This window comes from Podarcis bocagei, assembly GCF_964188305.1.
Source record: "Podarcis bocagei genome assembly, chromosome: 15".
Taxonomy (NCBI): Eukaryota; Metazoa; Chordata; class Lepidosauria; order Squamata; family Lacertidae; genus Podarcis; species Podarcis bocagei.
The window spans coordinates 7,196,845-7,220,637 of NC_138141.1; the positions used below are offsets into that span (position 1 = coordinate 7,196,845).

The window sequence follows — 23,793 nt, forward strand, 5'->3', positions numbered from 1 at the left end:
TCTCCTCCTCCCCCCAGAGGAGGCGGGGCCTGGCCGGGCAGGAGGGCGGCGCGTGGCTCCCGGGCCGCACCGGCGGAGATGCGGCGGGTCCCGCGGGCGGGGCTGGCGCTGCTGCTGCTGGAAGTGGGGGTGCGCGCCGCGCTGCTGGGGCTCTTCCTGTGAGTGCAAAAGCGGGCCGGGATGGGGGGGGGGTGTCGCGAGGGAGGCGCGCAAGGCGCGGGCCTGGCACCCCCGGGAAAGAGGATGCGGGGAGATCTCTCTCGCGCTCTCTCTCTCTGCCGCAATGCACGCAGCAGGGAGCTTCCTTTTGAAAGCAACGCGGCGGTGCAGCAAAAGGCCAGCTGGGCGATGCGCAGGAGAGGTGCCTCCCTCCGCCCCTCCTCGCCTAAGGAGGTGAGAGCCAGGCCTGTTGGTGCCTCGTTTGGGGCATGGGGTGGTACGCGATATGCGGCCCCCGGAGGACACCCTGGCACGTCTGGTCGTCGGTATCTGCCTGTGCAGGAGCTGGAAAGAAAACCCGCCGTGCCCCTTTGCGCCCCATAGATGTCTGCCCTGCTGCGAGGAGAGCATTGTATGGGCCAAGGGCCCCAGACGATGTCCTCCTCCATCTCTAGGTCTACGTGCCTCTGGTGCAGGTTTCGTAACATAAGGGCCTGGAAAGACGAGGAACAGGAAGCTGCCTTCTGCAGAATCGGGCCCTTGGCCCATCTCAGCTCAGTTTGCCAACCCTGACTGGCAGCAGCTCTCCAGCTTTTCAGGCAGGGGTCTCTGGCTGGAGATGATGGGGAATCTCCCTTCAAGGTGGACGCCATACTAGTACAGAGGTACCCCGGGTTACAGATGCGTCAGGTTACAGACGCTTCAGGTTATAGACTCCACTAACTCAGAAATATTACCTCGGGTAATATTTGCTTCAGGATGAGAACAGAAATTCCACGGCAGCAGTGGGAGGCCCCATTAGCTAAAGTGGTGCTTCAGGTTAAGAACAGTTTCAGGTTAAGAATGGACCTCCAGAACGAATTAAGTACTTAACCCGAGGTACCACTGTATTCAGGAAAAGCCTCCTTATATCTACAACGCGCTCCTGGCTCTAATTCCTGCTGTTCTTGATACTTCCCCAGCGCATGGGAAATATCATCAGAGGCTCTGTCTGACACACCCCTTTCCACATGGTTCCTTCGCAGTGAGTATAACACAGGGGTCTTCAGGAAGCATCCTTATACTGAGTCAGACCACAGCTCCATTGAGCTTAGTGTTGCCGACCCTGACTGGCAACAACTCCCCAGAAAATGCCAGTGGCGAGCAGCTGATATGGCAAGACCTGCTGGCAGCAGCAGGTCAGCGGACATTCCCGCACCCCTTGTGTTGACACAATGAGAGGAGTAGCTGCTCCTGTGTTTTGGCAGGGCTGTTGCCGCTTGTCTGACATTTGGACTGACAGGAGTCCAAGGCTGATGTGTTCTTTTTGGATTCGGCTCCAGAGACGTAGGGGTAGGGCTGTTCTGCTCTGCACTTGTAATGTTGAAATGGTTCCACTCACCGTTGTTTAAATAATTCTGCCGCGTTCTCACAGCCCAGGCTTTTACTGTAGGGAGAGGCCTGCCTCTCCAAGCAGCCCCATCTTTTCTCTCTAGCTAGGCTGTTGAAAATGAACCCCGTATTCCTGTTAATCTCACAGATGCCTCGATTTTTAAAATGGGTTCATGCCCACGGGAAAAGAGAGAGGAGTTGCCATTTTGCAATGAATCAGAGCAGACTCCGAGGGCATTTCCTTGCGCTAGGACAAAGTACATGTTTTAACCCTCACATGACTCTCAAGCCTCTGGTCCAACACTATTTTACATATTAAAACTCAATTTCAAAAACAGTGGGAGAGATGAAAAGAATCCCTTGTTGTTCGTTTCAGTTGTTTTAACTGTTTTTAAATTTGTATTTCTACATTGTTGTAGGACCTGGGGCCTTATGGTGAAGAGCAGGCAATTATTATAATCATCATCATTGTCATCATTATTGTTAATAGTCCTGTTGCAGAGAATAGCCAAGAGGAGCCCATGTTAACTTGGTTAATCTCATTGCATGCACCAGTTTTAAGAGCAAAGGATTGGCCAGGGTGGGTGAGGAGAGAATCACATTTTCACATATACAAAATATTGCTCTTCACTTAGAATAGGGATGGGGAACTGTGACTCTTCTGTTGCTCTTAGACTACAGTTCCCATCATTCCTGACCATTGGCTGTGCTGTCTTAGAGGTGGTCAGAGTTGGACTCAGCAACTCTCCTCATTCCTGACTTGGAAAACACAAAATGCATGGCTTCAAGGGGAAGTCATATAGACCCTATGCAACAAATAAGTAGCAAATAGGAATTGATCATGTGTGCATGTGCACACACAGTCTTATCATTCAGACAGGCCTGAGAATGCTGAACGGTCCAGTGCTAGCTTGCAGGTTTCTGCATGATCAGGGATATCAAGCCTGCTCAAAATTCATTGCTTAGAAACATAGCCACTCTCCCTGCCTTCAGAGGGCATCCTCTCTCCTGACTTAGATGAGATAAATACACCCTCCAGGCTGCTGAAATCTGTAGTTCATAACCTGCAGAAATCCAGCTCTAGAGCTTGCACAGGTTATTCCCCTCTTATCAACCACTGTGTAGGTCAGAGGTGAGGCAGAGTCCCTTATATATGTGTGCATACAGTGGGAAAAGCGCGCCTTGAAATTTATCGTTTCTTTATGTAATGTGCTTACACGCTGACTTTTGTCACAGGTGACCTCAAAGCAGTATTAAAAAAACATCATACTGATTCCAAATCACAGAGCACAATTAAGATAACGGTAAAACATCAATATCAGTACTAAAACCGCGAAGCAGATTCAAGATTCAGAATCAGTTTTACCAAACCTGCAGCAAAACAAAAGGGCAGTGAACTCCCAACAAACTCATGGCTGTCCATGCCTAGAGGAGGAGGGTGTTCCAGGACTGGGGCACCTCTGCCACGCTGGAGACATTTGGTTTTTCCTCTCCTCCCTCTCCATACGCATCCTGCCTGGTTTGGCATTCCATGAATCCAGTCCTCTGGTCGCAGGGAGCCAAATGGAGGTCAACTCAGTGACTGGCTGCCTGTTCCTCATATGACTGGAGCTCCTGTATTATTTGTGGTTATTTGGAATTTTGGTTTCTTTATGAAAACAATTTGATATTTCAAGTGATATTTGTAGACCGCTTTGAAAATGCCTGCTGGAAATGGTTGCATCATTCTTGTTCCTCAGATCTCCCTGTGACCATATTGGGAGGAAACCCCAGTACTGGCCTTCTGCTTTTTCTTTAAAATCACCAACACCCAAGAGGTGTTCACACATGGCACCCAAGGGGTGCACAGTCTGCATGGACAAGGGTTGTACACACTTAACGCGTGCGTGGAGGCGGCTTGTACCTGTGTTCAGTGTATTGTGCAACCGCGCCTTTACTCCTTGGGTTGTGCTTCCTCTCCAGGTTCACTGAGCTGCTGCCTCCGTTCCAGCGAGTCATACAGCCGGAAGAAATGTGGCTTTATAAAAACCCCTATGTGGAGTCCGACCATGTACCCGCTAAGCCCATGTTTGTAAGTATTCGTTCATGCCAGCCGTCTTGCGCTTGTAGTTACGTGTCCTTTGCAGGCAGATGCCGCTTCAGATTTGTCTCCAGTGCGTGGTACGTTCAGTGAAGCACGCATCTATGTAAGGGTTAGTCAGTGGGATGCCCTCCAGATGTTGTGGATTGCAATTCCTATCATCATCACCATTTTATTAAATGTAATAATCATCACCAGAAGCTTTTCTTTTGGGAATTATAAGGACAGAACTACAGTGGTGCCTCGAAAGACGAAAAGAATCCGTTCTGTGATTCTCTCCGTCTAGCGGTTTTTTCGTCTTATGAAGCAAGCCCATCGAAGGATTAGCGGATTAGCGCTTTTAGCGGTTTATCGTCTTATCGGATCAGCTGATAAGCGGCTTAGCGGCTTAGAAAAAGGGGGGAAGGGAATAAAACCCGCAGGAACTCGCAAGACATTTTCATCTTGCGAAGCAACCCCATAGGAGATTTGTTTTGTGAAGCACCTCCAAAACGGAAAACTCTTTCGTCTAGCGAGTTTTCCGTCTTGCGAGGCATTCGTCTTGTGGGGCACCACTGTACCTAAACCATGGGTATGCAAACTAAGGTCTGGGGGCAGATCCGGCCCATTCGCCTTCTCAATCCAGCCTGTGGACGGTTCGGGAATCAGCGTATTTTTACATGAGTAGAATGTGTGCTTTTATTTAAAATGCATCTCTGGGTTATTTGTGGGGCATAGGAATTCATTTATCCCCCCCCAATATAGTCCAGCCCCCCACAAGGTCTGAGGGACAGTGGGCCAGCCCCCTGCTGAAAAGGTTTGCTGACCCCTGACCTAAACTGTATAGAAATTTATTCATGTATGTGACTAGAGCGGCAATACTGTAATGTTACTCGCCCCAAAATGGAAAGAAGCAAAAGTCCCAGCGAAGGAAGGATGGATACAAAATCTTAATGGAATATACAGAAATGGTGAAACTTACTGGAAGAATAAGAAATCAAGATAACAAACTTTTTATAAAAGAATGGAAATGGTTTATTGAATATTTCCAGATAAATTGTACACAGATAAGAACATTGGCAGGATTATTGTAATAACCTGCAGTTCTGTAAGAGTATATATTTAAAGCAGATGAATAAATGAGCAAATTAAGTTAATTTGGACATGCAGAAGATATTAAAAATACATTTAAGGAACCACAGAAAGCAAGGGAAGGAAGTCAAGTTTTGAAATGTTAAAATGATTGTAAAATGAAATGAAAAGCATAAATAAAATAATAATAAATAAAATAATAATAGTAATCATATTAATAAAATTAATCATTATCATCCCTGGGCATTGACCAAGCTGACTGGCACTGATAGGAGCTCCTCTTAGTCCCTTTGGACATAGGATTACAGCCTTAATCTAGGAACTCTTCCTAACTGGAGCCAATGACGTTCAAGGTCTTTTCCCAATAGGTTGAGGAGATTTCACCCCTCCCATACCCAAGAATCTCCTGACCATCTCCTGATGGTCTCTGCTGACCAGGGACGCAGACTTATAAAAAATATTGGGGGGGGGGCGGGAAAGCTCATGAATAATAAATAAGCTCATGGATATGCAAATAAAGTGGCTCCGGCCCTAAATAGGGCAAGCCACGCCCCCAGCCAGCCGATTGGCTGGCTGGGAGGTGTGGCCAGTTGGGATTCCCCTGTTCTCGTGGGATTTCCGGCAGTGCCTTGGCAGTGGCGGTGGTGCTGCGAAGCAGCAAGGCAGGAGCCCCCGCCCCCCGGGGATTCCCTAATCTCGCGGGGGACGGCCGGGGCTCTCCGATTAGGGCGCGCGGCTGGCTGGCTGGCTGGCGAAGGAGCAGGTGGGGAGGAGGCAGGGGACGGCGGCGGCGCTCTGCTGGAAGGGCGCCTGAGATTATTGGGGGGGCTGAGCCCCCCCCAAAATTTTTTTGAGGGGGCTCGAGCCCCCTCAAGCCCCATGGAGTCGGCGCCTATGCTGCTGACTCCACAGAGAGCAGGAGGCGTGTCCTGCCTATCTACTTATTCTGCCCAGCAACGTGTCTGTGTGTGTGAGAGAGAGTCAGTCAGTCAGTGTATCAGAGAGAGTGAGAGTGTTAGAGATCCTAGAGATAAGATTGCTGCTAAGAGCAGCTGCAGACTCTCAGTGTAGCATTGATTTATGCTTAGAATATTCAGCTCTGTATATAGCTTTGTATCATAGTTGTAGTTATAGAATAAAAGGAAGATATTCTACAGAGCTGCTCTCCGAGTGGTTTATACTCTGCAAGACTCTGCAAAACTCTGCTGCGCAACGACTGTATTATTGAGACAGTGAATCCGGTGCTCTCAGCTCTGAGCTGTGAGTCCACAGCACTGTGACCTGTTCCTGTGAGAAAGGAGGTCTCTGGCGGTGCTACCCAGCTCGCCTAGCCCAGTCGGGGTTGAGGTGCAAGAGTCCAGTTGGTGCACTGGCTCTAGGGCGATGCTGACATAGGTAAGGGGTGGGGATCCTGTCTCCCTCCCAAAGTCGCTTGATTAGAACTCTCGTCATCCCTGACCATCGGCCATGCTGCTTGTTGTGGCTGGGAGACAGGGTCCAAAACCCTTCGTGGAACCATGGGATTGTAGCGTTGGGAGAGACCTTAATGGTCATCCATTCCAACCCCCTGCAATGCAGGGTCACAGCAAGGATCTCCAAGGATCTTTGCTCCAAGGATCTCCTATAAACTGGAGAGTCTTAAATACCTTAGTAATTTAGTTAATACTGAATATTGACTACGATCGCAATGTTTAATTGATTAAAATGAACTGTTTTCTCTTGATTTATCAGGCAGCATAAATTTTAATATAGTACTTATAAAAATTGTGGGTGGCAAGCACCTTTTTCGTTGATAGGGTGTATCCAATGAAGATCTACCCAGAATAGACCCTGTGAACTTCATGAGCATAATTTAGGCCTGTCCATTATTTTCAATGGGTCTGTTCTGATTCTGGATACAACCCTATAGTTTTGTTGTTGCTCTTGCAGCGCTGCTGACTCTATTTCCTATCTCGTTCCAGATCATTTCCTTTTTGTCTCCCCTGATCTTGATTCTCCTGGCGAAATTCTTCATGAACGCGGACCAAGAGGATACACGGGAAGCCTGCTTAGGTGAATACATCTTTGCGCACCGCAGTTGAACTATGGGGTTCACTCCCACAAGATGTAGCCCTGGCCACCAACTTGAACAGCTTTGAAAGGGGGACTATACACATTCACAGCAGATAAAGCTATATGTGGCTGCTAGTCACAAGGACCTTGTATTGCCTGCAGTGTCAAACCCAGTTCTAGTTTCTGGGCCAGGAGAGAGAGATGCTTTGGGGCTCATATCCTGCTTATGAGTTCCCTTTGACATCTGGATGGGCAGAAACAGGATGCTAGATGTGAGGGGTCCTTCGTCTGATTTAGCAAGTCTCCAGACCCGCTTGTCTACGGGTCCGCCTCTCCTGGTCTGCCCCGCAGAGGACCTTAAGGTCCAGGAATAGCCATAGTTTAGAGGTCCTGGGCTCTAAGGAAGTCAGACTATCCTCCACCAGGGCCAGGGCCTTTTCAGTGATGGCTCCGACCTGGTGGAATGCTCTGTCCCATGAGACCAGGGCCCTTCAGGATTTAACCTCCTTCCGTCGGGCCTGTAAGACAGAGCTATTCCGCCTGGCCTTTAATTTGAATTCAGCCTGATCTTTTATTTCTCTTCTCTTCTCTTCCCTCCCCCTCCCTTTTTATGAAGATCACCTGCTCTGAGACCCCACAGCTAATTCTCTCCTGGCCTCCTCGCTGGCCCAAGTAGGACCAATTCAGCCAGCTATCCCTGGGGATTATCTAAGGCTTATTTCCCCTAAATGTTTGATTTTTGAATTTTATTGTTATTCATGTTTTTATACTGTATTTTATGCTGCTTTTATAATTAAGTGTTTTAAATTTATTGTTAGCTGCCTTGAGCCCAGTTTTTGAACTGGGAATGGCGGGGTATAAATAAAAAATTTATTATTATTATTATTATTATTATTATTATTATTATTAATGTTGTTGTTGTTGTTGTAAACTATTCTAAGCTTTGAGCCCAACTTACCCCCTCCACAGCAGAGAATGCAAGAATACATCAATGAACCAAAAGAAGGATCATCTATAAACTTAGAACTGATTTGAGTGTTCAGATAAACCATGCAGTCCAGTCCGGATGGGCCTTTTCTGTTTTCTTCTTAGGGCACAGCAGCACCACATATTTAAAGTGCTTTAACAATCTTCCCAGGAAACTCTGGGAATTGCAGTTCTGTGAGAGTGAAAGGTGTCTCCTAGCAATTCTCAGTGCACTTAAGTACACTTCTAAGGATTCTTTGTGGAAAGCTCTGACATTTAAAGTCCTACAATAAATTGCTTTAAATGTATACTGTGGATCAGGCCCTAAACCCCTACCTGCCCCCTGAAGCAGTCAAAGAAGTAGACTTTTATCGCTTGTTTAATTTGTATTCCCCCCAAATGGTGGTCGAGGTCGACTAACAAGCAATAATTCAAACAAAATAAATTAACAGTAAAATATAAAGTAAAAAAATTAAAGCACAGCAGGTGCAACATCAGTAAAGTCAATCTTCTGATGGTAAAATTGTTTTAACTGATTTTACCATTGTATTTTTATATTGTAGAAACCTGTCCCAGGACCTTAGGGTGAATGGTGGATAATAAGCAGTATATAAATCCTGCTAAATAAGATGAATGAATTCATTTATTCCATGCAACCCACACAAGCCAATTGCAATGTATTTCCAAGACAGCTTCCTGTCCACATAAAAATGTATTTACTTGCCAGTGGAAGATGCTTCAGAGAGGGGGCTGGCTGAGCTTCCCTTGAGAAGGAGTTCCAGAACTTGGGGGCAGCTACCAAGAATAGCCATGTACTCTGTCTGGGGTGCAAAGGCACTGGGATAACTTGAAAGAGTAGCTTCTTATTTAATGTTACAAAATAGAATTTTACTTTATTTCTATAGAGTACAATTCAACCACTTTAAACATATCGACCTTCTTGGGTGGGGTCCAGTATATCTGAAGGAGCGTCTCCACCCCCATCATTCAGCCTGGACACTGAGGTCCAGCGCCGAGGGCCTTCTGGCGAGTCCCTCACTGTGAGAAGCCAAGTTACAGGGAACCAGGCAGAGGGCCTTCTTGGTAGTGGCACCCACCCTGTGGAAGGCCCTCCCACCAGATGTCAAAGAGAAAAACAATTACCAGACTTTTAGAAGACATTTGAAGGCAGTCCTGTTTAGGGAAGCTTTTAATGTTTGATGCATTACTGTATTTTAATATTTTGTTGGACGCTGCCCAGGGTGGCTGGGGAAGTATGGGGTATGAATAATAAATTATTATTATTATTTATACCAGCCCCATCACTGGAAGTCCTGAGCTAAAATTTGTGCAATGGGGCTTTCCCTCCCACCCCCATCCATTCCTCCCAGGAGGAGAGGGGGAATCTCTCTCTGACAAACTTCAATGCTTGTGCAGATGGAATGATGGGAAGACCATGGCTTGAATTCCACGATTGTGTTTTACCTTTGCAATAATTCTCCCCCTTAAGACAGCCCTCCCGCCACAACATTTCTGACAATGAGCCTGACTAGGGCTGAATCAGTAAAGATGATGAAAACGATGGGTTCTTCCTTCTTCTTTCCTCCAGGTGCCAGCCTGGCTCTTACCCTGAATGGTGTCTTCACCAATGCTGTGAAGCTGGCCGTGGGCAGGTGAGATCCTGTTTCTCTCTGTGTGTGTTTGTTTGTTCTAGTCCTTTCTGTAGAGAGTGTATTTTTGCATTTTGACTGCCGGTTGCAGAAGGTTGGACCGGGCTTTCTGCGTTTCGAATGGATTGCATAAATATCCTGAGAGTGGCAGAGTAACATTTCAGACTGCAATGGGTTTGTCTCTGCCATTTTTGAATGCCCATCCTAAATGTGGAATAGTTCCCTGGTGCTAGAGAACATGGCACAATTTACGTATTTATCTATTCATTACAACTCTTTCTGCACATATATACACAGTATATAATGCCCTCTTTCATTATGAGAAGTGGTACCATGGCGGTTCATATTGAGCAGAAAGGTTGCAGCACAGCACAGGGCCTGTCCTGCTAGTTTTCTACTTGCAGGGACATTCCCACCACCACTGATTCTATGGGGGAGTATTAAAAAAAAAAGGGTTGTATCCAACTAATTTCTACCCAGACTATAGAATCAAAGAATTGTAGAGTTTGAAAGGACCCTCTAGTCCAAACCCCTGCAATGGAGAAATTCTTTCCATGGCTATCCCTGGGTGGGCCCAAACCACAAACCTTCTGGTTCACAGCCAGACACATTGAGTAGGCCTATTGAAATGGATAGACAGGCTAACTTAGGTACAACTCTGGATTTAGATTGGTCTACTCTGAGTAGAAATTAGCTGAATATGACCCAGTGGGTCTACTCTGAGCATGGCTGACATTGGATACAATCCATAATTTTCCTCCACTGTCAATCTGAAATCTTAACAGTCCAGCAGGCCACCTCAGGATTCTGCTATCACTTGTCACCTAGTTCTGCTCTAAGGGCAAGCCAGGCAGTCTGTTTCCTAGTAAACGTGGCTCCTGAAATCCCATTTGCCTTCTGTTCTTTCATCTTTCTTTCTTAGCTGCTTCTAGGCTACTGCCTGGAGACTAGAGAATGAAAAGGCAAGGTTGGGGGTGCGGGCTGGGCAGGGGTCTCCTAGATGTTGCTGGACTCCAGCTCTCATTCTCTGTCAGCATGGTCCTTGCCAGCTGGAGGTGATAGGAGTTGGGATTTGGGATTTATGTCCTCTGCTGCTGCCGCCTTCTCCAGAGCAATTTTCAGCCAAGCAAAGGCCTTTACTTGCAAGACGCCAGGGTGGGTTATGGAAGGACCAGTAGTTGTGGAGTCTGCAAGAGGAGCTGCATGGTCAGGTTGTGGAGCGCAGCGTTAGATTTTGCCTTGCTTCTTCCTCTCCGCACTTATCGTTCAGAGCCCCACGCTTTGCGTCTCTTCCTCACTCCAGGCCTCGACCGGACTTCTTCTACCGCTGCTTCCCAGATGGCCGGGAAACCCTTCAGCTGCTGTGCACGGGGGACGCGCAAATAGTGACCGAGGGGCGCAAGAGCTTCCCCAGTGGACATTCTTCTTGTGAGTGCGCAAGCTGTCTCGTTTGGGGGCTGCAGCCGGGGATGGGAAGCACCAAATGGGGAGATGGGATGGATCCAGGGTGAGTTCAAGTCAGCCATGCACAGATCTCTCAAGGGTGCATCTGCAGAGAGACTTTTTTGTGAGCAGAAGAGTGTCCTGGCTACAACCATATGATACACTTGCAGCATTATAAATCCCCATAACGGCTCCTCTGCCCCATCTCCACCCCTGCAAACAGGTGATCTTCATGGTTGCTGCTTTGCTTGATCTCCACCCCTACCCATGCTATCTCCAAAGACTGCTCGTTCGCCCGATCCCCAACCCACACAAACCCCAAACATTGCTCCTTCACCCAATCTCCAGCATGCACAAGATCCCCAAAGACTGTTCCTTTCCTCCATCTCCACCCTCCCACTGGCACAATCCCTAAAGACAGCTCCTTTGCTCATCCTTACCCCACCGATGCAATCTCAAAAGACTGTTCAGTTGCTCAGTCCACATCCCCCTACTCATGCGATCCCCAAAGTTGCTGCTGTACCCAATCTCCACCCTCACCCGTACAATTCTTCGCCCATCCCCCCACCAACCTGATCACCAAAGATTGCCCAGTCCCCACAAGTGCAATCCCCAAATACAGCTCCCATTTGTAGCCCCCACATGTGCCATCCCCAAATATTGCTCCGATCTCCACCCCCCATCATGATATCTAAAGAATACGCCTATGTCCAATCACCAACCCCTCACCCACACAATACCCAAATACTGCTGTTTCGCCTGAGCTCCACACACACACTCCCCAATCTGTGCAGTAAAAAGGTGAAGGTACCCCTGACCGTTAGCTCCAGTCGTGGACGACACTGGGGTTGCGTGCTCATCTTGCTCTATAGGCCGAGGGAGCCGGTGTTTGTCTGCAGACAGCTTCCGGGTCATGTGGCCAGCATGACTAAGCCGCTTCTGGCGAACCAGAGCAGCGCACGGAAACGCCGTTTACCTTCCCTCCGGAGTGGTACCTATTTATCTACTTGCACTTTGACGTGCTTTCGAACTGCTAGGTGGGCAGGAGAAGGGACCGAGCAACGGAAGCTCACCCCGTGGCGGGGATTCGAGCCGCCAACCTTCTGATCGGCAAGTCCTAGGCTCTGTGGTTTAGACCACAGCACCACCCTCGTCCCCCAATCTGTGCAGTGCAATCTCCAAAATCTGCTCTGTCGTCTGCTCCTTCACCTGATCTCCAATCCCCAAAGACCCCTCCTTTGCTTGATGTCCACCCCCACCCCACACAACATGCCTATTAATATACAGGCCTGAGTTTCCACTTCCACTGTTCTCTGTCTTTATTCCTCCCTCATCCACCCCCTTCTCTGCAACTGGAACAACTTAATCATCTCCCTCACTGACAGTGAACTCTCAGCTGACCGGAACCTGCAGCCAACCACCAGACCAATACACCTGATCCAGGCCCTGTCTAGTAAAATCTTAAAGCGATCACATTTCCTCTGTTAGAACCTGTCACCACAGCTCTTTGCAGTCACAGAATGTTTCTTCAAAACTTAGAGCAAAATGAACCACATAGAGAGAGAGTTTCTCTACAGACTCCAACTCCCATCGTGCTTGACCATTGGCCATGCTGACTGGGGCTGCTGGGAGCTGGTCTCCCTGTTGGCTTCCGCTGCTCTGAATGTTCCCCCCAATGTGGCTCACCTGAGAGCCTGTACCATTGAAGTCTACAGGGCTAACTTTTGAGTCCTCTTGTATAGTGTTGCCTTGCAAAGGCATTGCCCACCATCTGAGCTCAGCCTCTGCTATACCTTGCCGAGAGATCAGGGACTATTAGTTCCTCAGGTGTTTATGGATCTGTCGCTGATGTTAGCGGGGACTCTTTGCCTTGCTGGGTCTTGCAGTGATCATTCCTCTCTTCCAGTTGCCTTTGCCGGCCTCGCCTTCGGCTCCTTCTACATCGCAGGGAAGCTCCACTGCTTTGCGCCTGGCGGGCGTGGGCAGTCCTGGCGCCTCTGTGCCTTCTTGGCGCCCCTCTTTGTGGCGATGCTCATTGCTTTATCCCGCACCTGCGATTACAAGCATCACTGGCAAGGTGAGTGAGAAGTTGATGGAGAAGTGAGCCACGAAGACGGCAAGTGGCTGTCTTCCTGTGGCTAACCTGTGATGTTGCTTGACTACAATTCCCATCAGTTGTAGCCAATGGGCAGTAGTCAAGGAGGATGGGAGTTGTAGTCCAGCAACCCCTGGAAGGCTTCAGGATCCCCCAACCCTGGAGTAATGGGTGGAGGTTGGCTGTACTCCCTACTTAAGTGCATGCCTGCGTCCAAGCCAGGGTTTGGAACAGGATAGAGGGCTGAATCCCCTCCTGCCCATTACAGGATTTTTACTCCACATATTCCTCTGGAAAAAACCAGCTGACAGATGTCAGGATTCCCTTGGTCCCTGCCTTCAGGCTTACTGTGTAAAAGACGCAGCACACAAGGAAAAGTGATTGGGAGGGAGGAGGGGAGAAGCAAACTATGGCACCAGTTCTTAGAGCAGCAGCCATTTGCTCTTGCCACTGCTGGACTTCTGGGGTTTCCCTCCCTGGCACCCAGTTAGATGAGCTGCATATCTGACCCAAGCATGCTGCCGTCTTGTATTTTTCCATTCATTCATTTGGAGAGGAAGCATAGGCCAGTGGCAGAGCACATGGCTTTGTATGCAGAACATTCCCTGCTCAGTCACTGGTATTTCCAGTTTAAAAGGCAGGTAGCAGGTGATAGGAATGACCTCTCTTTGCTTGAAGCCTTGTAGAGCTTCTACCAGTCAGAGTCGACAATTCTGGGTTAGATGAACAAATGGGCCGAACCGGTATAAGGCAGCTTCCCATATGAGGAAGGAAGAGCATTGCTTTGCATGCAGAAGGTCCCAGGTTCCATCCCTGGCAATGGACAGGGAATGTCCCATCTGAAACTCTGGGAAGCCACTGCCAGTCAGGGTCAGGAATACTTACCTAGATAGACCAGGAGTCTGACTCTGTATGAGGCAATTTCCTACTCTTCTCCCTACACATGGAGAGGATAGGAGCAGAGTTCTGTGCTGTTGCTAGCCAGCTCCAAGTTGAAACCATCTTTGTATTCTCTCCTCTTTGTGTTTTCTTCCCAAGATGTGCTGGTTGGTTCAGGAATGGGCCTTGCATTTGCCTACCTGTGCTACAGACAGCATTACCCTCCTCTGACGGATCCCGAGTGCCATCAGCCGCTGCAGCGCAAATCCAGGTTCTCTGCCCCAGAGAGACAAAAGCTGACAGTCTCTGGTTTCAGCCTCGATGTATAAAGACCTCAGGATCCCCACCTGCATGTCCTGGGTGCTGGAAAAGGAGGGAGGCCACAGCCTTCGGTGTTACTTTGTGCCTGGAGGAGGAGTGCGGTTGGATCACACCATTTTTAAATGCCGGCAGTCCAGTTGGGGGGCTTTGAGATCTGCTCTGGCCCTACCAGTCTGTAGGGAACAGTGCTGGGCATTGCATGGCAATTCTGGAGGCAATTCTCTCCTACTAGACAGCAGGGCCTAGACCAATCGCATTTCCAGCCCAGCCCATGCCACTCTTAATAATGCAGTTGCCCTAAGCCAAAAGGCAACCTGGTCCAGTCCTTTGCTGTAAGGCAAAACCATCACCTGCCGCTCGCCTCCACACAGATCATCAGAGCTCCGTCCCAGCCAGGGTGTCTCCTACACTGAACACCACTCCCTTAAAGATGACCCACATTTTATTGACCAGCAGTAGGACACACTCCCTCCCATTTATTCTGGATGGAGGAGAGCTGTTGAGAGCTTCTCTCTGTGAAAGGGTGTGGTGATGCCTTTCCCCCCCTCACGGATGAACCAACACGATTTTGGGGTCCTGCCTCTTTCTCTGCCCTTTTGCATTATGCCACACCCAGTGACAACCATATTGGGACTAGAGTTGGTGGCACATTGCAAAAATTTCAGATGAGCTCACTGGGCCCTGAAGGTTTGGTGACCTCTTCCTTAGCGTAGACAGGGTCCCTGGTCGGTTTTCTGCCCTTTCAGCTACCTCCAGGCTTTCCCCATTCAACCTGTACATTCCCCACACAGGTCGGCTGGCTTTTATGTTCAGAAGCCTAGCAAGCCTAAAAGCGTGTGGGAGCGGAAGCATTTGTGGATCTGAGCCCACCTCCTTCATCAGATGCATGAAATGTTACCCTCGGCTGATGGGGTGTACGGTTCTTGGGGAAGCGGCATGCAGCTTACTTGGAGAGCATCTTCCTTGCATGCAGAAGGTGCCAGGAACAGCTCCTGGTGTCTCCAGGTGCAGCTGGGAAACAGCACCTGCCTGAGACCCTGGGAAGCCACTGCGGGTCAGTGAAGACTGAGCTAGAGGGACCCAATGATCTGACTTGGTATAAGGCAGCTTCCAGTGTTTCTATAGTCCTCTCTCATATATACATATGAGAGCCTGTCACTTGAACCTCAAGCATGTCTACTTAGAAGTCCCTCCCAGTTCACAGGTGTTTACTCCCCAGTGAGCGTGTTTAGGATTGCAGTTGAGAGCAGAGCAAGAAAAATTTTGGGCAGAGTTGCAGCTAATGCATGTATGATGCAATGGACTAATGAATGAAAGTTCCTGCCATGATGCATTTGATACCGTTTTTGGTACCAGAAGACTCTCTCTCCTTTTGTTTGCTGCAGCAGATAAGCCCCGTTTGCCCCTCTGCCACTCTGAAGTATCTGCTCCTTTGACCTCCTGCAAAAGCAGGTTCTGTGCTGTGCAGACCAGCTCTTCCTTAGATGGATGTGCATATTCCAGAGGATGGGTGCGCAGAGATGCAGCCTAGCGCCCTGAGAACTGCAGCTTCTATTCTGAAAAAGGCAATTGTGTCCCTAGAGCTAGGAGGAAAAGCATAGAAGCTTTTTATCTGTTGTCCACTTAGAAAATCAAACAGTGCCCCTTGTGGCCTTTAGGTGGGCAGGGCTTCAATATACTCCTGGTTTTAGACAGGTGGGGAACTTGTAGCCCTTCAGATGTTGGACTACATTGGCCACTATTCCTGACCATTGGTCATTCTGGCCAGGGCCAAGGGGAGTCCAGCAACATCTGGAGGGCCACAGACTCCCCATTCCTGCTTTAGGCTGTGACGAGTGTTTCCACCATCCATTCTGATTTTCCACATTTCCTTCCCTTGATCCCAGCCCTGAAAAATCTAGGCTATGAAAACCTGAGTCTTAGCGACATTAACTTATTATATAGAATGTGGGTAATTTATTCTAAATGTCAAATGTGCACTTTTTAAGTGTAGAGTCAATCCTGCTTTTATCAGGTCATTGCAGACTGTGGACTCCAGGCTTGTAGTGATGTGTGGAACTTTACTGTGAGAAAATCATGTTCTTTATCTGTTAATGTTTTATCTTCCTAGTAGCATATCTTGATTTCAACAAGATTCCCCATAATATTCTTGTTGACAGATTGGTAAAATGTGGGCTAGATGATGCTACTGTTGGGTGGATTTGTAGCTGCTTGACAAACTTTACCCAAAGGGTGCCCATCAATGACTCCTCGTTCATCTGGGAAGATGTGATGTGTGGGGTTCTGTCCTGTTCTGTTATTTGACACCTTTATCAATGAGTTGGGCAAAGGAGTGTAGGGTCCTTATCAGATTTGCAGGTGGCAGAGCTGCATGTAAAGTTCTGCATTAAGTTAGGAGGACTAAGGCACTCATATACAAGATGGGTGATGCCTCGTAAAAATGCAAAAGATTCAGGGATTTTAGTAGACCAGAAACTAAATGTGATCCCCCAGTGTTGTGCGGTATCTAAAAAGGCTAATACAGTAGTACCTCCGGTTACGTAATCCTCTGGTTACGTAAACTTCGGGATGCGAAAGCGGCAAACCCAGAAGTATTTGACAGGGCTTCGCCATGCACGCAGGTGGAGAAGTGGTCCTCATGTTGCAGAAACCTCGGGATCCGACCGGACCTCCAGAACAGATCCCGTCTGCAACCGGAGGTACCACTGTACAATTCTCTAACAGAATTGTACAGTGACATCTGATTTGCTCAGACGTCAGCTAGGGTACTGTGTCCAGTTCTGGGGTTTAACAAGGATATTGTTGAGCTGGACCATGTTCAAAGCAAGGTGACAAAGATGATAAGAGTCCTGGATATCTAGTCCTCTGAGAAAGGGGTGAAGAAGTTGAGTATATTTCCCCTACTCTCTGGACAGTACTATTTAGAGGCAATATGAGAACCATTAATAAATACTTGAAGGGCCATCTCATAGAACAAGGGAGAGGAGAGTCCTCTGACCCTCCAGGTGTTAATTGAACTACAGCTTCCGTCATCCCTGGTGATTGGCTGTGCTTCCTGGGGCTGATGGGAGTTGTAGTTCAGCAAGCAACATTGGGAGAGCCAAAACCTTCCCACTCCTGATGTATAAGATGGAATGTGCTTGCTTTCTTTTGCTTCAAAGGGTTGGCCCCGGGCCAATGGGCTCAAATTCTCAGAAGGGTTTTTGACCAGCTAGCAGGAAGAACTTCTTGATGTTGCAAGCTGCTTGACAGTGGAACAAACTGTCTCAGAAAGTGGTGGACTCTCATTCATTAGAGGTTGTCCAACAGAGGCTGGATGGCTTCCTGGGATGGCTGTTGTTGCACCATAGATGATATTTGAGGGCCTAGCCAACTCTGTATGTTATAGCCAATTACGTTCTGTTCAGAGTAGACCCACTGAAATCAATGTCCTAAGTTGAAGGTACAGAAATAGAAAACCCGAAAGAGATTAGAAAAGGATTCTTGGACTTTTATAGACATTTGTACAAAAGTAAAGAAAAGAATAACACGAGAAAAATAGAAAGATTTTTAAAGGAAAAAGAAGTGCAGAAGATCCCGACGGGAAAAAAAGATAATCTGAATGCCCCCATTGAAATTGAAGAAATAAAAGAGGCGATAAAAGAGTTGAAAAAAGGAAAAGCTCCAGGTCCAGATGGATTTACAGCTAGTTATTATAAAGAAATGAGACGCACCCTGCTTGTACCCCTGAAAAAAGTTACGAATAACATTTTGAAAAACAGAGAAATTCCAGAAACGTGGAAAGAGGCCTTTATTACATTTATTCCAAAATGAGATTCGGACTTAACGCAAGTAAAAAATTACAGGCCTATTTCATTGTTGAATACTGATTATAAAATCTTTGCGAGCATACTAGCAAAGAGAATGAAAAAGGTATTGCAAGAAATTATACATAAGGATCAGGCGGGTTTCCTTCCTGACAGACAGATGAAAGATAATATAAGAAATACAATAAACATATTAGAATATCTGAATGCTAGGAATGAGAAACAAGCTATGCTGATTTTTGTGGATGCTGAAAAGGCCTTTGACAATATATCATGGGACTTTATGCTAAAAAAATTAGAATATATGGACGTGGGTACGGAATTCTTCAACGGAATAAAGGCAATATATACAGAGCAAAAAGCAAAGTTGATAGTAAATAATACTACGACAGAAGATATAAAAATAACTAAAGATACAAGACAGGGATGTCCATTATCGCTACTATTATTCATTCTGGTACTGGAAGTCTTACTAAAATCAGTAAGGAAAAATGAAGAAATAAAAGGGGTGTCTGTAGGAAAAAATGAATATAAAGTTAAAGCGTTTGCGGACGACTTAGTAATAACGGTAGAAGAACCATTGGGAAGTGTTAAAAGAATTTTAGAAGAAATAGATCAATTTGGTCAAGTTGCAGGATTTTATTTAAATAAAAAAAAGACCAAAATTATTGCTAAAAATATGAATCAAGTACTAATAGAGGTAATGCAACAACAGACGGGGTTGAAGTGGTGAATAAAGTGAGGTATTTAGGAATATGGTTAACCCCCCAAAATATTGATTTGTTTCAAAACAATTACTTACCTGTGTGGAATGGAATAAAAAGGGATCTGGAGGTGTGGGGAAGATTGAAGTTATCTTTTTGGGGGAGAACATCAACAATTAAGATGAGTGTGCTGCCAAAGATGTTATTTTTATTTCAATCACTACCGATAATCAAGGGGGCATCAGTATTTAAAGAATGGCAAAAAACAATTTCAAGATATATCTGGCAGGGCAAGAAGCCAAGGATTCAGTTCAAGTTACTAACAGATGCAAAGGAAAGAGGTGGCTTTGCTCTGCCAGACTTGAAATTATATTACGAAGCATCATGCCTCTGTTGGTTAAAGGAATGGATTAAACTAGAGAATGGGGAGTTGTTGGACTTAGAAGGGTTTGACAACAGATTTGGTTGGCATGCATACTTATGGTATGAAAAGAAGAAAATTCATAAAGCGCTTGAAAACCACATCTTTCGAAGATCACTGATAGAGGTATGGGAAAGGTATAAAAATTTGTTGGAACCAAGACTCCCCCACTGGATTTCACCATTAGAAGTATTGAGTGTGAAAAAGATTAACATGAGGGGGGGATGGATAACATATGGAGATTTGATAGTGAGAGGGGGGGGGATGGAAAATGAAATCTTATGAAGATGTGAAAGAATTTGTTTATGACTGGTTGCATTATTACCAGGTTAATGAAATTTTTAAAAAAGACTGTAAAGAGTGTGGATATGAAGGAAAAGATTCAAAATTTCAAACAGCGGTACTGAATAGTGAGTATCAAAATTTATCAAAAATGTATAAAATGTTGCTGGAATGGCATACAAAAGATGAAGAGGTTAAATCGGTAATGATACACTGGGCCAGAGATTTTGGGTACAATATACAATATGATGATTGGATGAAATTATGGAATGAAAGGTTAAAATTTACGGCCTGTACTGCCTTGAAGGAAAATATAATGAAAATGGTATATAGATGGTAAAACTGGCCAAAATGTATAAAACATGTAATGTGTTGGAAATGTAAAGAAAAAGAAGGAACATTCTATCATATGTGGTGAGAGTGTAAAAGGGTGAAAGGCTTCTGGGAAATGATATATAATGAACTGAAAAAGATGTTGAAATATACGTTTGTTAAGAAACTGGAAGCCTTCTTACTAGGATTGGTAGGTAATGAAATAAATAAGAAAGATTGTAAACTTTTCCAATACGCAGTAACAGCAGCGAGAATACTTCTGGCTCAAAGATGGAAACAATAAGAAATTCCAACGGTGGAAGAATGGAGAACGAAATTGACTGAATACGCAGAATTGGACAAACTAACGGAAGATTCGATACCAGAGAGACCAAAAGTTCATCGAGGACTGGGGGAGATTTACAGATTATCTGAAAAGCATATGTGATGAACAGATAACGCTTGTTGGTTTTCAAGAGACTCTGTGAAAAATTAAGAAATATTGTAAAAAAGAGAGTAAGAAGGGAGAAGTGATATTTAAAGGCAATATTAAGTTTAGAAATGCGTTAACAATATAAATTTAAACGAAAGATTGGCAGAGAAACTGAGGGAAGTCAAAAATAGACGAGTGTGTGACAAAATGTGGATTGATTGTATAAAATTGTTTTGAAAATGAATAAAAATATTATTTAAAAAAAGAAATTTAAAAAAAGAAATCAATGTCCTAAGTTAATCATGCCCGTTAACTTCAGTGGGTCTACTCTTAAGTAGGACTAGGATTGACTAAACCTGATTCTAGACCTTAGCAGGTTGCAAAAAATGAAACCCATTGACCCATTATAGTAGACTTTTGCAAAGAAGTGCCCCAAAATAACTACCTCTCAAATAAATCACTAACCAACATAAACATCACACACAGTTGCATGTATACAACCTGCTGCTCTCTGCACCAGGATTTGTGGAACTGGGGCATAAACCCAACAGTAGCATTGCAAAAGACTCTTTAACAAGGTATCTCAAGGCTACTGTTTAAAATCAGCTTAAGAAGCAAACCTCAGGAGGTGCACATTTGCTGTGAGCTCCCAAATTCACCTTCTGCAGCTTGCACTATTTGCAAGGTGGTTTGGGTCACGGCTGTGATGAGGTCTCTGCTGCAAGATCTCACTCTCAGACTTTTGCTTCCTCCCCTTTGAAACCGCCTTGCGCAAAAGCAGCTCTTAGGTGGCCAGCTGTCTACTTTGCATGTGCATGTGCCATCACACTGGTGATTTTCCCCTTCCGTGGAGTTTAGGGGGAGCTGTATATAGCTGTAGACTTAACTGCTTGTGACCCCTGCTCTATCAGTGCTGGAGCTTGTCCTTCTTCAAAGATGCACTGGCCTTCATCCATGCCCACAGCTTTTGTTGGTTGGTGCCTGTGCTAGGATTCCGCTGTTGTTAAGTTGGTGTGCTTGGGACAGTCAGAAGTTTCTTAATGTTGAGAACAGATGGCCACACTGTGACCACAGGCTGGTTCAACTCTGTTTCTCTGGGATTTGGGACCTTAAATCTGGAGAGGTTTCCCAATAGGTGTTTTACTTTCAGGGGACTTGGGATGGCATGGGAGAGACCCCACAGCATAAACAGCCCTTTCTGCAGGGTGGGCATCCATTGGAGTGCCCCCATAGAAGGGGTGGGGGAGAGGCTTCCCTCCTTCTCTACAGAAGTTGTTCCACAAGCAGAATGTCACCTTGCTACTCTTTGTCATACTGGATGTGCCGCATTTTCTGCTTGTTGTCACCCAAATAAAATGGTCCCCGCATACCCCTAAATAGGATAGCAGAAGGCCATAACTGGCATTTACCTACATCAGGAGTGGCAGGCTCCCAATGCCAATTGACCTTTCTGGCTGAGGCTGGTGGAAGCCCAACTACAGCAGGGTTGGCTGCCCAGATGTTGTTGAATTCTGGATGTGGGGCACATCCTCAAGCATTGCCAAGTGCTTTTCTTTTCTTTTTACAGGGGTGATAATGGTTGTGGCTTCAAAAGACTATTTAAGGCAGGAATAGCCAACGTTGTGCTCTCCTGATGTTGCAGGACCACAACTTTCATCATCCTTGACCTGTTGGTCAGGCTGGCTTAGGCTGATGGGTGTTGCACCCCAACAACATCAGGAGGCAAGCACACAAGCTACTTCTGGTTTAAGCAAGGTAACAGTGGCAGGGAGATGGCGGTATTTCTGTGCAAAATGGCAACTACGCATAACATAGGCTAGCACATCAGTTGTCAGCTTGTGGTTTGGTACCCAAAACTGGGTCATGGGCAAATGAAGGGGACACAGTCTTCATTTTATTTTAAACCTCTTTTTAAGAGCAAAGAGACAAGCAAAAAGGCAGAACACAGAGAGAGAGAGAAGGGGGAGAAAAGACAGGCATATATCTAGCTAATAAAAAATAAGTTTCATCCAGCAATTGGAGGTTAAAGGGAGGCCCCAGAACTAATGTTGGGGGACACAGTGAAGGAAAAAAGACAACTTGTGTCTCTAATGAAAGCAGTCATGGTATTTTAGAAAGGTGATGAGTAATATTAAAATAATACAGGAAAGTCTGGCTCAACCAGCCTCCTGTTTCCAACAGTCAGTCTTGGGTGACCTTGAGCCAGCCACTAGCAGCCTAACCTACCTCAAAGGGTGGTTGTGAGGATAAAACCAGCCGGGATCATGTAAGCTCCTAGGAGGTAGAATAAAAATGTGATAAAAGGGGGAGGGGAGCAGAACAAAATAGTGGCCAAGCAGATGTCTCAGGAATACTCAAAACAATTTATAATGAATGGCGAGTTTTCCTGTGTTTACCCATGTGGGAATCTCAAGGTTTTGCTCCCGTCATAGTTAAACCACTATCATTCCTGGTATGGGGCATTTTCGGGCAGTTAATTTTGTGCCTGCTTTGCAGATTGGGCTAGTCTGAACCATTAGTAGGTATGGAAGGATTGTTGCTGAGATAAAGATTATTTTACCTTCATTTTTCACACTTTGTACATTTTTAGAGGCCAAATCAATGGAGTTGTGTTTTCATTGTTTCATGGTTTTGTTTTTAAAACTGTCTTAATAAAAATGCTAAAACTTCAAAAGAAAAAGCACTGCTGTATCACTTCTTTGGTCCTCAGATTAGGACTAAATGGGGCATGCGAGGCATTGCTGAATGTGAAACACTAACTTCTCGTTCTCCCTTACCTTGTGCACTCTGTAAAGTAGAAGTACTTGCAGTCTGTCTTTCATGTTACTCCTGAATGACTGCAAGGTGCTATAAACTCGGAAGCTATCAAACTGGAGCTCACAGAAAATATTTACTTCATTTTAGGCTTTCCCTTCAGATAGTTAAGACTGTAGTGTATGGCAGAGATTGGATTTGGCAAAGGAGAGATTAACTATAAGGTTACAATTCTGCACACTTACACCAGAACACTGCAGGACTTAAGTCTGAGCAAACATGCATCAGAAGAGTGCACTAAATGAGACTTTATAGCTTGCTCCTAACCTGTTTACTGACGTCTGTTTTTCACATTGTGCTCAACATGTTTTTTGCATTTACCAAGCTTAAACGGAACCCTATGTGTAATCTCTGGAAGAACAGTTGTGTTTCCTTATACAAAAGAAAAACTAAATTCATCATCCACACATTTCATTACTAAGACTCTTTTTGGCCCACAAGCAATCACAGAAATTAGACACTCTCATCACTAGCACCAGCAGATCTTAACACTGGGGTGCAAGCTTGCAGCTAAAGCTGGTCATACTCAGAGTAGACCCACTAAAATGGCAAACAGTTTCATGAACTTCAATGGGTCTTGTGAGGGTTTGATTAGCTGCTTGTGCGTGAAAACGTGCTCCCTCAGAGTTTGTGCGCCCCCACAAACCTCCGTGTGTGACGGAGCTCCTCAGACATGTCTGCTCTAGTCACTAGTAGAGTCCGACAGTGGCTGTCTGCGGAAGCGTTTCCAGCAAAGAAGTTCCTTAACGGAAACGCGTCTCCTGGACTCACGGCGTGACAGTTTCCTGCGAGGTATGGGTCTCCCTATGGGAGACTCCGATACTTCCCCACTGTTCTCGCTGGAAGCCTCCCTGAGCCCTCCCTCCTGCTCGCATTCCCTCAGAGACCCACTCCTCCCCCTGCTGGTCCCTGCTTCCGCAGTTGAGTCTCTTTCA

The 23,793-nt window shown here is 46.1% G+C and overlaps 1 protein-coding gene across 3 annotated transcripts; it reads left to right on the forward strand.

The window, feature by feature from the left end:
- Positions 1-26: 26 nt before the first annotated feature.
- On the forward strand, positions 27-22,724 carry PLPP5 (phospholipid phosphatase 5). 3 transcript variants are annotated; one of them, XM_081171826.1, is made up of 9 exons: positions 27-158; positions 3,493-3,601; positions 6,643-6,733; positions 9,288-9,351; positions 10,652-10,776; positions 12,698-12,868; positions 13,925-14,036; positions 19,346-19,427; positions 19,872-22,724. In XM_081171826.1, exons 1-8 carry the CDS (start codon positions 79-81, stop codon positions 19,422-19,424), a joined length of 831 nt encoding a protein of 276 aa, XP_081027952.1. In that variant the 5' UTR covers positions 27-78; the 3' UTR covers positions 19,425-19,427; positions 19,872-22,724. The 3 variants fall into 3 exon arrangements, with proteins under 3 accessions (XP_081027952.1, XP_081027951.1, XP_081027953.1); XM_081171825.1 differs by lacking the exon at positions 27-158 and adding an exon at positions 179-393; XM_081171827.1 differs by lacking the exon at positions 27-158 and adding an exon at positions 180-393 and having other exon boundaries at positions 17,248-19,427.
- The last annotated feature ends 1,069 nt before the right edge of the window (positions 22,725-23,793 follow it).